Source organism: Myotis brandtii, unplaced genomic scaffold (genome assembly GCF_000412655.1).
Source record: "Myotis brandtii unplaced genomic scaffold, ASM41265v1 scaffold419, whole genome shotgun sequence".
Lineage (NCBI taxonomy): Eukaryota > Metazoa > Chordata > Mammalia > Chiroptera > Vespertilionidae > Myotis > Myotis brandtii.
In genome coordinates this window covers 2,044,445-2,058,846 of record NW_005366075.1, presented here as the reverse complement: position 1 = coordinate 2,058,846, position 14,402 = coordinate 2,044,445, and the positions used below count along the sequence as shown (strand labels likewise).

At 44.3% G+C, this 14,402-nt stretch overlaps 1 protein-coding gene across 18 annotated transcripts in view; it reads left to right on the top strand.

Annotated features, from left to right (window-relative positions):
• The window catches only part of CDC14B (cell division cycle 14B), an 85,355-nt gene that overhangs the window by 46,818 nt on the left and 24,135 nt on the right, over positions 1–14,402 (top strand). For 17 of the 18 annotated variants that reach the window (XM_014545700.1, XM_005873755.2, XM_005873746.2 and 14 more), the window contains 3 exons: positions 5,773–5,849; positions 10,037–10,103; positions 12,698–12,760. In XM_014545700.1, the coding sequence (XP_014401186.1) occupies positions 5,773–5,849; positions 10,037–10,103; positions 12,698–12,760 (207 nt within the window). Of the gene's footprint in view, positions 1–4,328; positions 4,538–5,772; positions 5,850–10,036; positions 10,104–12,697; positions 12,761–14,402 lie in introns of those variants that run through there. The other variant, XM_005873751.2, reaches the window with a different exon arrangement.

The window sequence follows — 14,402 nt, the reverse complement described above, 5'->3', positions numbered from 1 at the left end:
CCTCTGTCACTGAAGGAAGCAAGCCTCCCTGTTCGCATCAGCTGCCTGGCTGCCGGCCGCCATCTTGGCTGACAGTTAATTTGCATATCTCCCTGATTAGCCAATGGGAAGGGTAGCGGTCGTACGCTAATTACCATGTTTCTCTTTTATTAGTGTAGATATGTTTTTAGAGGGAAAGCAAGAAACATTGATTGGCTACCTTCTGTATGCGCCCCAACCGGGAATTGAACCCGCAACCTTTTGGTGTCTAGGACTCCGCTCCAACCAACTGAGCCACTTGGCCAGGACCTTAACTTAATATTTAATGATGATCTTTTGAACCTACGGTCCACTTTTTCATGATGATTTAATTACTTTGGACCCAGATTAGTCAATGCTGGGTTAAGGTGGCTGGTGGATACAGGAATCACTTGAGAAGTTAAAACAAGGGGAACAGAGGGGAGAGGATCTGGAAACAGTGGGTAAGAATCCAGTTTAGCAAACAGCAGTCGAGACTGGGCAACAGAGACTGGAGGACAGAACCAGGTGGACAGCCAGAGTCTTTGTAAACACCCATCCCGGGCAAACCCTCCCTGAGTGTCTGTGAACGGCTGGGTTGAACACCAACCAGGCAGCTGTAAAAGAACCAGGTGCCAGGGAGTCTGAGATGAGGTGCCTGGGAGCCCGAGAGAGGGGCAGCGTCCCTGGGGCTCTGCCCGAGCACAGGCCTGCGGTGGAGGCAGCTGGCTGCAGTCGGTCACGTTCATCACAACTTCCCTTCACCCTGGTGCGCCGGCCTGACCTTCAGCTGCATGGGGCACTTGCGGGTGGTGCTAACCTTGGGAAAGCGTGAGGAGCAGTGGCCCTCTGACCACATGTGCTCTTTGGTTGCAGATCTGTTAAGCTCTGGAGTTTGGATGCCCTTCTTGTTTCCGTGCTTGTTGTAGGTAGCGTGGTTTCTTGTCTATAAATAAGGCCTGAGCAGTAGGCCCTCTTCCGTCAATAACAAGCAGTGTGATCTTGAGTGAGCAGTCAACACCGAGGCCGGACAGTAGCAGCCTGCCAGCTTCACGTGACTCGGAGTGTTTCTAAATAGTGGTTTGTTTTTCTCATGTTTAAAAATTAGGAGATTTCATTTTTTAAAATTAAGATTTTTTTTTTGTCTTAAAAAAATGTCTCCACCAATAACATAGTATATCCTGTGCACTTTTCCTCCCAGCAGTTCCTCACATCTGTGAGCTGCCTGGCCTTGGGAAATAAGTGTTTGCCACTCCAGGCATCCAATTTCCTTTTATCTAAATTGGGAGTCACTGTACAAACGTACTATATATATATCTGTACTAATAAAAGCCTAGGTGGTGTCACACCCTCGCGCAACGTCGTCACAAGATGGCTGCATGCACAGTGGAGGCATGGCCCGGCAGCTGCTCCGTGAGGTGAGGCCTGGGGTACCACGGCTCCGCACGGTGCAGAGGAGGCCGGTCCTGGCAGAGGAGGCGGGTCGCGACAGGGGAGGGCAGTTGTGGGCAATCAGGCCCGCAAGGGAGGACAGTTGTGGGCGATTGGGCCGGCAGGGGAGGGCAGTTGTGGGCGATCGGGCCGGCAGGGGAGCGGTTAGGGGCGATCAGGCTGGCAGGCAGAAGTGGTTAGGGGCAATCAGGCTGGCAGGCAGAAGTGGTTAGGGGCAATCAGGCAGGCACGAGACCATCAGGTCCTTGTCATGTGATCTGGCCGAGTGCTCTGACGGAATGATAGCTTGATTTCCCTGGGACTGGAGTGAGGGGTCCGCGAGGAAGCAAGGCAGAAGCCACAGTGCCTTTTATGACCTAGCCTCCGAATCACACTTGGCCATTACTGACTACAACATCAGTTGCTTACACAGAGGCACCTACTCATGGTGGGACCCGGGAGGGTGGAAATGCCAGGAGATGGGCATTACGGGGCTGTCTTGGAAGCAGGCTACACAGCTGTTTAATGTCCCTCTTGTTCACCATTTGTTGCTTCCTATTTTTGGACAGCAGTGTGAAATCAGAGTGGCCATTCTATATGCATGGCTACTCATGAAAATAGACCAAAAGAATTTGAGACGCCACTTAGCTTCCAAATAGACAGGAACACTGTGATGTTTCATAGAATTGCATTGATTTAGAGTTTACTGATTTGAGAATTTGTGTTAACAGAGGAGCCATTTATAGGATTTTTCTTAAGCAACAAATTTAGAATACTACTTTCATTTGGGGGAGGCCTTTTGACTAGGCAAGCAGGTGAATGGGTGTAAAATTTAAAATGATAGATTGTTAGCAAATATTTCTTTGATAGTTGTATCTTAGTTCTTTGAGGCTGCTATTAACAAAATACCAGACTGGGACACTTAGAAACAACAGAACTGTACTCCTCACGGTCTGGAGGCTGGGAGTCAGATCAGGGTGACGCATGCTCTGCTGAGGGCTTCACCTGTGGGAGAGGGGCGGGTCTCTCTGGAGCCTCTTTTGTAAGCACCAGTCCCACCTATGAGGGCTGCACACTTCACGGCTAAGTCCCTCCCAAAGGCCTCGTGTACTCATACTTAGGATTTCAACATATGAACTGGCGGGGCACACACACATTCTTACCATAGCATTATGTAAATAGACTTATTATCTATTCGTATACAGGCATTCCTCAGCTGAATTTTGTTTGTTTGTTTCCTTCTCTTTCTCATTCTTATTCATTTTCTTTGGTTGTATTTGTCCCAACTGGATTTAAAAGCTACATTTTTTAAAGTTCATCACTAGGAATTAGGTTTTGTTTCCTCATAGGAAAAATTGTTATATTATTGTCTTTTTTGAGTTGAACTTGTGTTCCAAGGCTAACCCACAATAATTTAATGTATTAGAGACTATTTTTGTTTTGGAAATTAGAAGGAAATAATGCCATTGCAGTGTTAGTAAAGAGCAAAACCAAAGAAGTGCATTCTTGGGCAGGAGGAATTATCATTAATCTGGTGCTTAAGGAAAACTTTCTGTAATTTGAGAGGTCTTATTAGACAATTAGAGAAAATCGGAAAGAGGTCTCTGGATTTCATCGAACTAATTTACTTGAATTTACTTACACACACACACACACACACACACACACACACACACGCACGCACGCACGTGCGCGCGCACACCCCTATTCTCACCTTCATTGACCTCAAGGTATCCTTTTATTTGCTTTGTTGTTGTGTTTTTTGTTTAAGGGTGGTTTATTTGGAAGGAGTCTGCTAGGAAGTCCCCAAGTAGAACGAAGAAAAGACTGATGTTATCTAGTAAGTCCTAGAAGAGAAAGGAAAGCGTGTTGGAAACTAGAAGAAAATGAGGAAATTGGAGCAGGGCCTGGATTAAAATTTTTTTATTAAAAGATTTGTGCTCAGCTGGCGTGGCTCAGTGGTTGAATGTCAACCTATGAATCAAGAGGTCACAGTTCGATTCCTGGTCAGGGCACATGCCTGTGTTGCGGGTTTAATCCCCAGTGTAGGATGTGCAGGAGGCAGCTGATCAATGATACTCTCTCATCATTGGTGTTTCTATCTCTCCCTTCCTCTCTGAAATCAGTAAAAATATTTTTAAAAAATAATTGTTTTACTGTTTTTTCAAATAGTAATAAATTAGAAAGTTAATTGCTAGGTTGACGCTTAAAAGATGTAAATGTGGAGTAAGTAATATATAAACAAATAGAAAATGTTGAATGAGATTAGATCTTGTGGTTAATTCATGATAAATTATAATCTTGTATGAGTCAGTAATAGTATAATTGAAAATTTATCTGATACTGGATAACGAAGCAATTCTTGGAATTGAGTTATTTGTACTGCCTCCTGTGGGTTCGTACACTGCTGCAGGTAAATGTTAGAAATTCTGAATAGTGAATCATAGTTTTGTATTCTTTTTAGAGTAAATGTGATGAAATCATATTGAGAAACAGACTATACATTGGGGAAATTTTCCATTTATGAGTCTTAAAACTGAAAATCGATAAAATATTATCTGGAAGCTAAGGGGACATGTCCTCTCAGTTTCAAAGATCCTTTCTGGGTCTTGGATTTTTATAATTTCTCTTAGTCCAGTGATATATCAGCTTTTTATCAATTATTTTAAAATTTCCTTTATATTGATTTAAGTTTGGTGAATCAGAGTCCATGTATAGTGGACTAACCACGAGAGTTACAATGAAACAAAAGATATGGATCCACACTTCAGAATGCTCACCATTTGCGGTGGGACCAACTCATGTATAATAAGTAATGGAGATAAAACTTTTGTAACTTTTTCAGTGACTTCTTTTTGCTACAAAAATTTAAAGTGTTTTATGTAAAGCTACAATAAGCGTTAGAATGGAATCTAATATTGGTGATAGATGTGCAAATCTAATGCTTGCAGCCTCCTCCTGCCCTCCATACAGGAATTGAAAATGCCCTGCCCTGCAGGAAGGTTCTGAGTTGGAGAAGGACTTGTGCCTTCAGCCCTGGCCGCTGTGGCTCAGTTGGTTGGAGCGTGGTCCCATGCGCCAAAGGGTCGTGGGTTTGATTCCTGTCAGGGTACGTGCTCAGGTTTCGGGGTGCATGCAGGAGGCAGATCTATGTTTCTCTCTCTCCCTCCCTCCCTTTCCCTCTCCCTACCTCTCTCTAGAATCAATGAAAAGAATATCCTAGGGTGAGGATTTTTTTTTTTTTAAAGCTGTGTCTTCAGATAGAATGAGGGTCAGGAAGTCCTAGCAAACTTAATGGGGGTGGGGTGACTTATTTAGAGGGATGCCAGTGAAATGCTCAGAGTTCCTAGAGAGGAGGAAGGGAGAATGATCCTGGTAAAATACTCTGCAACACCAGAAATGAGGAGACGGTGGAATAACATCTATAAACTATTGCGGGAAAGGGACCGCAGACCAAAAACTGCATAAAACTGTATACATAGTAAAAAAAATGCCAGGGCAGAAAACAAGGCATTTTTGGAAAATGCAAGGAACACCAGCTATGGATCTCGAATGCGAAAGACTCTACTTGAAGTGCTCTAGAAGATGAAAGCTGAAACGTAACGTTCTCCGGAAGATAAAGGAAGCAGTGGTGGTTTTACAGGAAGTCTGTACAGAACGATGAGTGGTTACATCTACTGGGTGGCGTTAATCAAAATCTTTGTTCTGCTTTTGTGCCCCTTTCCACCCATCCCTGTCCCAGTCCACCCCCCGACCCCATTCCCCACACACCTCTGTACTGTCACTTCAGTGGGTGTTTAGGAAGCATGCGCTCTGTCTAACATCCTGACCTAGAAAATCTGTTTTCATTTATTTATTTAAATCACTGTAGGGTTTGTTTGTTTGTTTGTTTGTTTGTTTAAATTGATTTTTAGGGAGGGGGAGAAACATCACCCATGTGAGAGCAGAGCATCACCTGGCTGCCTCCTGCACGCCCCCTACTGGGGATTCAGCCTGCTACCCAGGCATGTGTTCTGACTGGGAATCGAACCGGCAACCTTTCGGCGCTCAGGAGGATGCCCAGCCCGCGGAGCCACACCGGCCGGGCTAGAAAATCTGCTTTTAAATTTCTCTACTTCCCGCCACAAACGGCTCATGTTGGTCACGGCTCTTATTGCAACAACAGAAACAGGCTGTGGCAGATTTAAACAAAAAAGGGATTCACTGGCAGGGCTGGGTGACGGGGGCCCTTGGGAAGCCTGGGAACAGCCTCCGTCGGCCGCTAGAAATGGTACGGAGCTTGGCAGCGACAGCACTGCATCTTCATGTGGAAGTAAATTGCCCTTTTCTTCCTTTCCAATGTAGGTTATATATTTGGGGAAAACTCCAGAAGAAGCATATTCAATATTAATGCTCGGCGATATATCCTACATTCCTTTCAGGTAAATATGAGATGATATGGTAGGTTCATTTAAGCAGGCCCTTGCCGGGAATACCGGGGTGCGGTGGTTTCTGAAAAAGGCAGACCTGGTAAACAGTCATGTTAGGGCGAGGGCAGGTAACCCGTAGATAAGCCTACTCAGTAGGTACACGGTTGGTCTTTTGTTGTGGGGCTGCCCTGTGTGTTGTAGGGTGTTCAGCAGCATCCCTGGCTTCTGCCCACTAGATGCCAGTGACACCTCCACCCCCACAACAATTGTCAAAACTAAAAAGGTGCTCGGGCATTGCCCGAAGTCCCTGGAGTGCGGTGTGGATGGCTCCACTGAGAACCACACCCCCTGACGGGACCGTCAGAGGAGGGTCCTGACTTAGGGCACTCAAACTGACGCTGAGGAGTTTGGTTCCCGGGGGATTAAGAAATAAATTTTCCCACTAGTTAATTTCTGGGGTAAAAATGAACCCCTTTCTCCTGGGGACAAGGCAGCAGAGGCCGTGGGTGAGGCTGCTGACGTGACATCGCTCCTAGAAAAACCACATGGCTGTGCGCAGAGCAGCTCAATGAGCCATGTCTGTGCATGAAGGGTGACGCCCCCATTCTCCTCTCACACTTACTGTATGATTGTGTTGAAGATCTTTGGGAAAAAACTCTTTTCTTTAAATCAAATTAAGTTCTGAAAGTTTTTCTACCTGTTTACCAAAATATTTGACTTAACCATATAATCTAAATCAGTGGTTCTCAACCTTCTGGCCCTTTAAATACAGTTCCTCATGTTGTGACCCAACCATAAAATTATTTTCGTTGCTACTTCATAACTGTAATGTTGCTACTGTTATGAATCGTAATGTAAATATCTGATGGTCTTAGGCGACCCCTGTGAAAGGGTCATTCGACCCCCAAAGGGGTCGTGACCCACAGGTTGAGAACCGCTGATCTAAATACTTACATGGTGCTGAATGTGTAATAAATGTGTGGAATAATTTTGCTTGTTGCCAGCTGTATGGATAATCGCAAGTATCGCATTATTTTTCCACTCGCAGGTCGGTAGGTTTAGGATTGTTGCGTAAACCTCAAGTGCCTGACTGTGAAGGCACCGCTTTCCCGTGAAATGGGAGGCTCCGAATCTGCCCTCATTGCGGACGAGCCTGGGGAGGCGTCTCCCTCAGGTTCGGCAGCACCTCCTCCTTCAGTGACTTTGCAGGGCCAGCCATGGACGTGCTCCATGGAATAGCGTTGTGAGGACAGTCTGCCGTCCGTCCCGACAGTGACCTGTTGCACTCAGCGCTGTATATTAGTGTCTTAGTAAAGTAGAAGAATTACTCTGAACCCAGTGCCACCCCTTCTTCCGAGCCCACCATCACCGTAAATACTCTGTTATTGGAAGGGGTAGAAAAGGATGATGTTCTTTTCCAAACTGGAAAGTGCTCCATTTTCCTTCTCCGCCTAAAATATAACGGCAACCATGTGCTTCGTTTAGAAAAATGCTTGTATTTTTGGTCCCTGAGTGACAGGCACATTGATAAACAGTGATAATGGTGTTCTGCAGAGCGCTTCTTTAGCCTAGCCTTTGAGTGTTTATAAATGGAGTCATACAGTGTGCGTTTTGGAGAGCTGGGATCTAGCTTTTTAAACGCTACTTATGAAATTTGTCCATATTGTGGCAGGTATCTGCAGCTCATTCTTTTTCTTCTTACTACTTTCGTAATAGGAAGTAATGGAATAGCATTCCATTCAATGACTTTGTCACAATTTATTTACATTGTCCTTTTGATAGGTACCTGGGTTATCTGAGGTGTGGGGCTATTATGAATACAATATCCTGTGAAAGCTGTTATTCCTAAAAACTAGTACTTGACATTGTTTTGCAGTTTCTAAGCAAGACTCCATTGACTTGCATCCGATTTCCCAAGTTTGTTAAATGATCGTAGTGCCAAGCCCCCTCTTCCCGCCAGGGCTGACATCCAGATTCGTAGCTGCCATGTGCTGTTTTGAAGAAGCCTGACTGGGTGGGGAAGGAGGTGTTGATGAAACAGACATGAGTGAACAAAGAAAGGTTCTGTTGGCCATTCAGACAGTGCAACGTGTGAGGCAGTACTGTGGCGAGCCCAGGTGAAAGCTTGCCAGATCATCATTGACGAGAGCAGTGATGGCAAACCTATGACACGCGTGTCAGAGGTGACACGCGAACTCATTTTTTCGGTTGATTTTTCTTTGTTAAATGGCATTTAAATATATAAAATAAATATCAAAAATATAAGTCTTTGTTTTACTATGGTTGCAAATATCAAAAAATTTCTGTATGTGACACGGCACCAGAGTTAAATTAGGGTTTTTCAAAATGCTGACACGCCGAGCTCAAAAGGTTCGCCATCACTGGCCTAGAACAAGGTTTGGCCCACAGTAGGTTCTCCAAAAACATGCATCGAATGCATGTATCACGTTGTCGCAAAGACTGAGTCAACATGCCTTCCCTGGATTGGGTAGGAGCTGTCAGTTGGTTAAGAAGATAGCATCCTGGCTGAGAAGGAGACACGACTAAACACATAGGATGTCACGTGACAGTTCATCCTATTTCCACTGATAATTTTGATTTAGAGGAAACTACTTCACTTTCTTAACTAGCTTCTCTTCCTTAAAACATTGCTATTTCATGAGAAATTATTTCTATGAAACAAGTATTTGTGTTGATTTTGTACTCAGTGATCCTTAAACTGTACATCGCTCACGGTCACCTGCCCCACCCCTAGGCCTTCTGACCCAGCAGGTCCGGGGAGCCTGGGACTTGGTGTTTCTGACAGTTCGTGTAGCGCTGATGCCGCAGGTCCAGACACCGCGCTCAGGATCGCTGCCCAGGCGCATTTTGCTTTTCTCCTTCCCGAATGTTGTCAGTGAGCTGTTGGTAAAATGCAGACCTTTCCCGGCTTTAGAAGAGCAGCTTTTAAATTCCGAAGCTTACAACAGAGCGGCAGTTATAAGACCTGTGCGCCAGCCTCGTGCAGGTCGGCGTGCCCATTCCTCCGCGACCCGGGCCAGGCCAGCCAGGAGCTCTGACGCTGTGGGAGCTGAGAGGGACGCCCTTCCTTTTCCTCACCGTTAGTTTAATGCTGCTCTAACCACCGACATTCTTAAGGTTTGGGCAAGAATGAAACAGTTTAAATGTGCAGTTTGATTTCTCAGGTTAGTAATGTTACCACGAAGGCAGGCAGTTGCCAGCTCCAGTAGCCACCGTTGCACAGAAGGACCGACCGGATGTGCATGCCGAGAGGCACGGTGGTTTGGCATGTCTAGGATGAGCATAACTACATTGATTTTATCTTACTAATTCCCCGGAGGTGCGCTTTGCAATGGCTCCGGGTAGTTAGAAAGGAGAAGCGGGGGGCCATGGAGGAGCGCCTCATTTTTCTGGACAAGACCCTCACCGGTGTGAGAGCCGTGTGGTGAGAGTGCTGCTGAGTGTCGGTGCAGCTCTGGGCCGAGTTGTCTGCAAACTGACGTTAGCACTTCCCAAGAGCAGAGTGATTCTGCTAAGGGTAGTTGATGCCCCAATCCCTGGGGTTTAGTGGTACTGTGTTCCTTTAAGGATCAGAAAGAAGTTACCCAGTTAAATTGTTAAAAAGTGTAAAATTGTAAAAGCATAATGAGAGGAGAAAAGTGTGTTTCAGCTTGCACCTAGTATCTCAGATACTACCTTCTTTTTCCTACTTGGATGGAGATATACACAAATACATGTGCGCTTACATGCATACACACACACACGCACAGAGATACATATATACAGAATCAAAAACCAGTCTTTCCTGGTAACAGTTTGATACTGTATTTTCTGGTATGAAGAGAAAATTCATATACCTTGCCCTTTGGGGGCAGGGGTCCATATTGTTGATTGGTAACTCTCAAAGCTCAACCATCAAAGCCCAAGCTGATCCAGAGAGATCGTTCACAATTTAGGAAGTGGCCATTATTGATCCCTGTTTATAAAACGGTGTCTATTGGAGGAGGTAGAAACGGCAGTAAAATTTATATCAGTGACTTTTATTTAAAAACCAAACAACAAATATTCTTCTCTCCCCCTTCCCCCTGGGTCTTGCTCTGAGTACGTGTTTGGTTTTAAATTCTAGTCAGCTTTGTGTTGAGTAAATGTACTGCAGAAAATTAACTGAGCTGCGCATTTCAATGCTCTTGGGATTTCAGAGACGCTGCCTATGGGAGCTGCAATTTCTTCATTACCCTTCTGGACTGTTTCCACGCGGTGAAGAAGGTAGGTGACTGCGGACGCCCCCACCGTTGTGCTGGGGAACAGAGCACCGCCCAGGGAAGACAGGTGTTCCCCCCAAAGACCTCCCACCATTTCCCCACTAACATGAGAAGGGCCCCCACTGGGGAAGTTTGTTCTGATCTGAGAGCGTCTGCATGAGTGGAGAAGCCACCTGAGCAACAGTGGACAATCGGACAGTTAGGTAATTGGGTTCTAAATCCAGACTCAGCTTTGAGTGTGTTGTGACTTCAGAGAAAAACAGAATGGCAATAGATTACTGATTTCCAACTTCCCTTTGATTTATTATGTGTTTGCATAAGATACATAAATAGGATTCCCACCAATCCTATTTACATGTTTATAGCACAGTGTCATACACGTGGTTTTAAGTCTTCAGTCAATTTCCATTTCACAGGATTTGAATAGCCTTTAGTTTGTATACTCATAGCCCATTAATTAATATATAAAACCAAGTAGGTCACTACTGAAAAGCTACTTTAAAGTAGCACCTGTGTTTTATAACCAGGCTGCTTGCTTCTCTCTGACACCAGGGGATGCCCTGCATATCACATTCCAAAAGAACAGGGTCCCTGGAGTTAGGGGCACAGCGGACCCGATTGTAACCCTCACTCTCTTGGATGTCAGGAAGCAAAAGAAGCTAGAACTTGAAGTCAGAACTTGAAGTCACTGAACTATGGCTCAGTGACCTCTCGAGTGTTTATGGGATTGTATTTCCAGAGGCGAAAGGAACCTAGCTTGACTCTCTTGTATGCTGAAATATGGTGGCTTTTGAGAGTTTTGACAGAAATGTTGTGGATTAAGATGAGAGGACTAATTAGTATACAAAGTCAGAGGTTGGTTAGTCTACCTTTTCATTCTTTGGGGTTGAGTCCAGCCCTCTGTGAGGGGTGGAGGTGCCTGAGGCAGCCCCCCGGCCTCGGTGTCGGCAGGTGATGGGCTCCGTCGGGAGAGGAGGCATGGCAGGTCGACATGTTCCCTCCTGACTGAGTCACTGCCCATCAGATGGACCCAGGAAGCTGCTAATGTTGGCAGGTGCACGGTCAGGACCCTGGGTCTCCCTTTTCTCATCTCCCACCACCTTTCAAAAAATAGCAGAAAAACTTTGAGGGCCTGGGAAATGGTCTGTAACAGTGAATAGCTGTCTGTCATTAATTCTTGCCTTAATTTTTTTAAAATATGTTTTTATTGGTTTTTAGAGAGAGAGGTAGGGAGAGTGATAGAGACATAGAACATCATGGATCAGCTGCCTCCTGCACACCCCCTACTGGGGATTGAGCCCAAAACCTGGGAGTCCAATGGGTGACTTTGTTTCTGGGTCGTCGCTCAACCATTGAGCCATACCGGCCGCACTTAGTTTTTTTTTATTTTGTTTTGTTTTTAGTCAGATCTAATTAGCAACTGTAAGTCAAAGATTGCACTTTTCACACTATATTTAATTTTGTTGAAGTCAACAGCTTCTGATTTTCAATTTAAGCATTTGTTTGTGACTGATTTAGAATATTGTGTGCCTGAAACATTTAAAATGCTACTAGTGCTACTTCTAATGGGATCTCCTTATGAAATTCAAAGAATAGAAATTTCCTATAAACTGCATCTTATTGTATCATTCTGTTAGGAACATCTCTAGTCCAAATATCATGACATGTATTGAGAATTTTGAATTCAAGGAAATAAAATTCCTCATGGATTTGGTCTTGGAGCTAGCATTTAAATAACTACACTTCATAAAATGAGGCCTTTTTCTTGGTATTGTAGCTTTCATTTTTTTCATTTATAGTTCAGTACTTTAAATTTTGAAAACTGGGTTTGTAAAAGTCACCCCTGTTTTTTGCTGTTTTCCATTTTTTTTAAATTACATTTATTGGGGTGACATTAGTTAATAAGATTACCTTGTTGATCAAGAATTCTAGCTTACATACTGTCTGGCTCCGAAACTACTTCTTGGAAGCTGCCAGCTCGCCCTTGCCTCAGAGTATAGATCCTTTGCTCATTTCACTTAGCATGCTCTGCCCACTGCAGCCCAGAACGGAAAACCTACGTGTGTGTGTTTTTTATTGAAAGAAGACATTTTTCTCCTCAAAATTTTGGATTTCAGTGTTTGATCTCTGGGCTGTAGAGGGAACATTAATCTCATAACCCAAGAAGAATTTGAAAGTAAAAATATTTCTGAAGTGTGTGGGATTCGTTTGTGACAAACTAACCTTTCTTTCCTCTATTATCTGTTTAGGGGCCATTGAGTTCGTGCATTATATTTGAAGCCTGAGTGGTGTAGATCTAATAAGTGGGATTACTTTGAATGATTGATTTTTTTTTTTTAGCTCTGCACAGATAGGATGATTGTGAAGGAAGATAAAATACCAAATCTCATTAAAGTAAATATTGATGTACTAGTAACTAGTTAGAACTAGTTGGGAGCCTTTATAAGACATATTCCACCTCTTTAGAAAACTATTGAGTGGAACGTAATCTGAATATAATAATGGTTTTTGGAGGGTGCCTCCTGATATTAGGAAATTGGATTGGAAATCATTTACTATTTGCATCTTTGTTCTTAAAAGCTTTCCTTTGGATTTCAGGCAATGCAGTATGGCTTCTTTAATTTCAACTCATTCAGACTTGATGAATACGAACACTATGAAGTAAGTTTTCAAGTACATTGATTTTAATTCTGCTACTTATGTTTTCCTTACTGAAGTGTCACTGTTTTTAAAAACACTGAGCAATGTGGGTGTGTGTAGAGTATGAGGGAGTCCGCGTGATCCTCACACGCAGCCCAGTTCCTCATGGGCGTCTGCCCTCGTCGGTGCCTCCTTCCAGAGGGAAGGCCGTGCTCCCGCTGTTTCCTTAGCTTCAGTTTAAACATCTTTAGTAATGATGACTTCATCTGGTGCCTAAATGAGGCCGTGTTTGTAAAACCCTTAGCACAGAATCTGATGAGATGAATAGATAGCCATGATGCATCTAACTAACCTCTGGAAAATACGTTTTTATCACTACCGTTTGCAGAAGTCAGGACACTTCTGCTTGTGAATTTCACAAAGTAAACACATATGGCTTAAATAAAAAAGGGAAGGTTTATTGATGTTCATACGTAAAAGGCCAGGAGCAAGTGTGCCATCACACACGACCAGATTCAGGTACTCACTCACCAGAAACGGTGCTGAAGGAGCACTGTGTCCTGGGCTGGCCCTCAGGAGTGCTAACCACCAGCCACTGTGACGCTCCCAGTTGCCGAACTCACCAGAAAAGAGCATCCAGGCTCCAGTGGGAGACCGAAGAGATCCTCTCCTTGGCCTGGCTTAGATCATATCCCTTGCCCTCAACCAGCATGTTCCCAGCAAGGGAGGGGTCGGTGGGGGAGCATACTCGCTCCCCCAGGAGCTGGAGTGCTGGGCCAGCCCTATCAGCCACACAGACCAAAGAAAGAAGAGTCCAGGCAGGCGAAACCACAGGTGTCCTCACACTGAAATGCAGTGTATTTCTTTAAAGAAAAGTAACTTGATTCTACTGTTTATCCCACCCTCCAGATCGATAACGAGTAAGATGCTAAAGCTGAAGGTCTTTTCCAGCCAAGAATGCTGTGGGGTCTGATCTTCTTATCTTACTGTAGTTACCTGGAGCAGACATTGTCCCTGGTAATCGGTGATTTCATGCAGCATTTTATGCAGCAATATCTTAATCCTCACATAACTGTTCTTTAACAGTTAATTTCTAATTATTGTAAACTCTTAGGCATAACTAAACTGTTGTATTGATGGGTAGGGTTAGTAGCTACAATCAGTCATTACCGAGATGTACCCAAAATGTAAGAGCAAAATGTGTGATTTCTTAGGGCGCATCCTGTCTTTATTCTCTGTTAGAGCAATTCATTTCTAAAGTACAATATGTATTTCATTGCCACCTTATACTATCGACTGCAACTTAATTTTTACACTTTTCTGGTGCTTATCCTGATAAAATTAAACATTTAAAATAAAATATCTTTCCTATGGAAGCAGAACTCCTAAACCAGCATTCGGTGTTCCTTCTGTGCGGCACAGCCTCGCCCCGTGTGCCCCTCAGGAGCGACGCCGGCACTCATTGGCTTCTCTCACTAACGCAGAAATGCCGGTGCTGGCAGGGAGCAGAGGTCACCACAAGTGTGTTTACTTTCAGTGAAATTGCTTTGAGACACGGGGACTATTCAGGCAGCTCCAGACAGGAGCTCACAGGCTGGTTTTGTTTGGTCTCCACAGTGTATTTAGAAATGTTGGGTTAGTGTTTCATTGCTTCCTTGAGCTC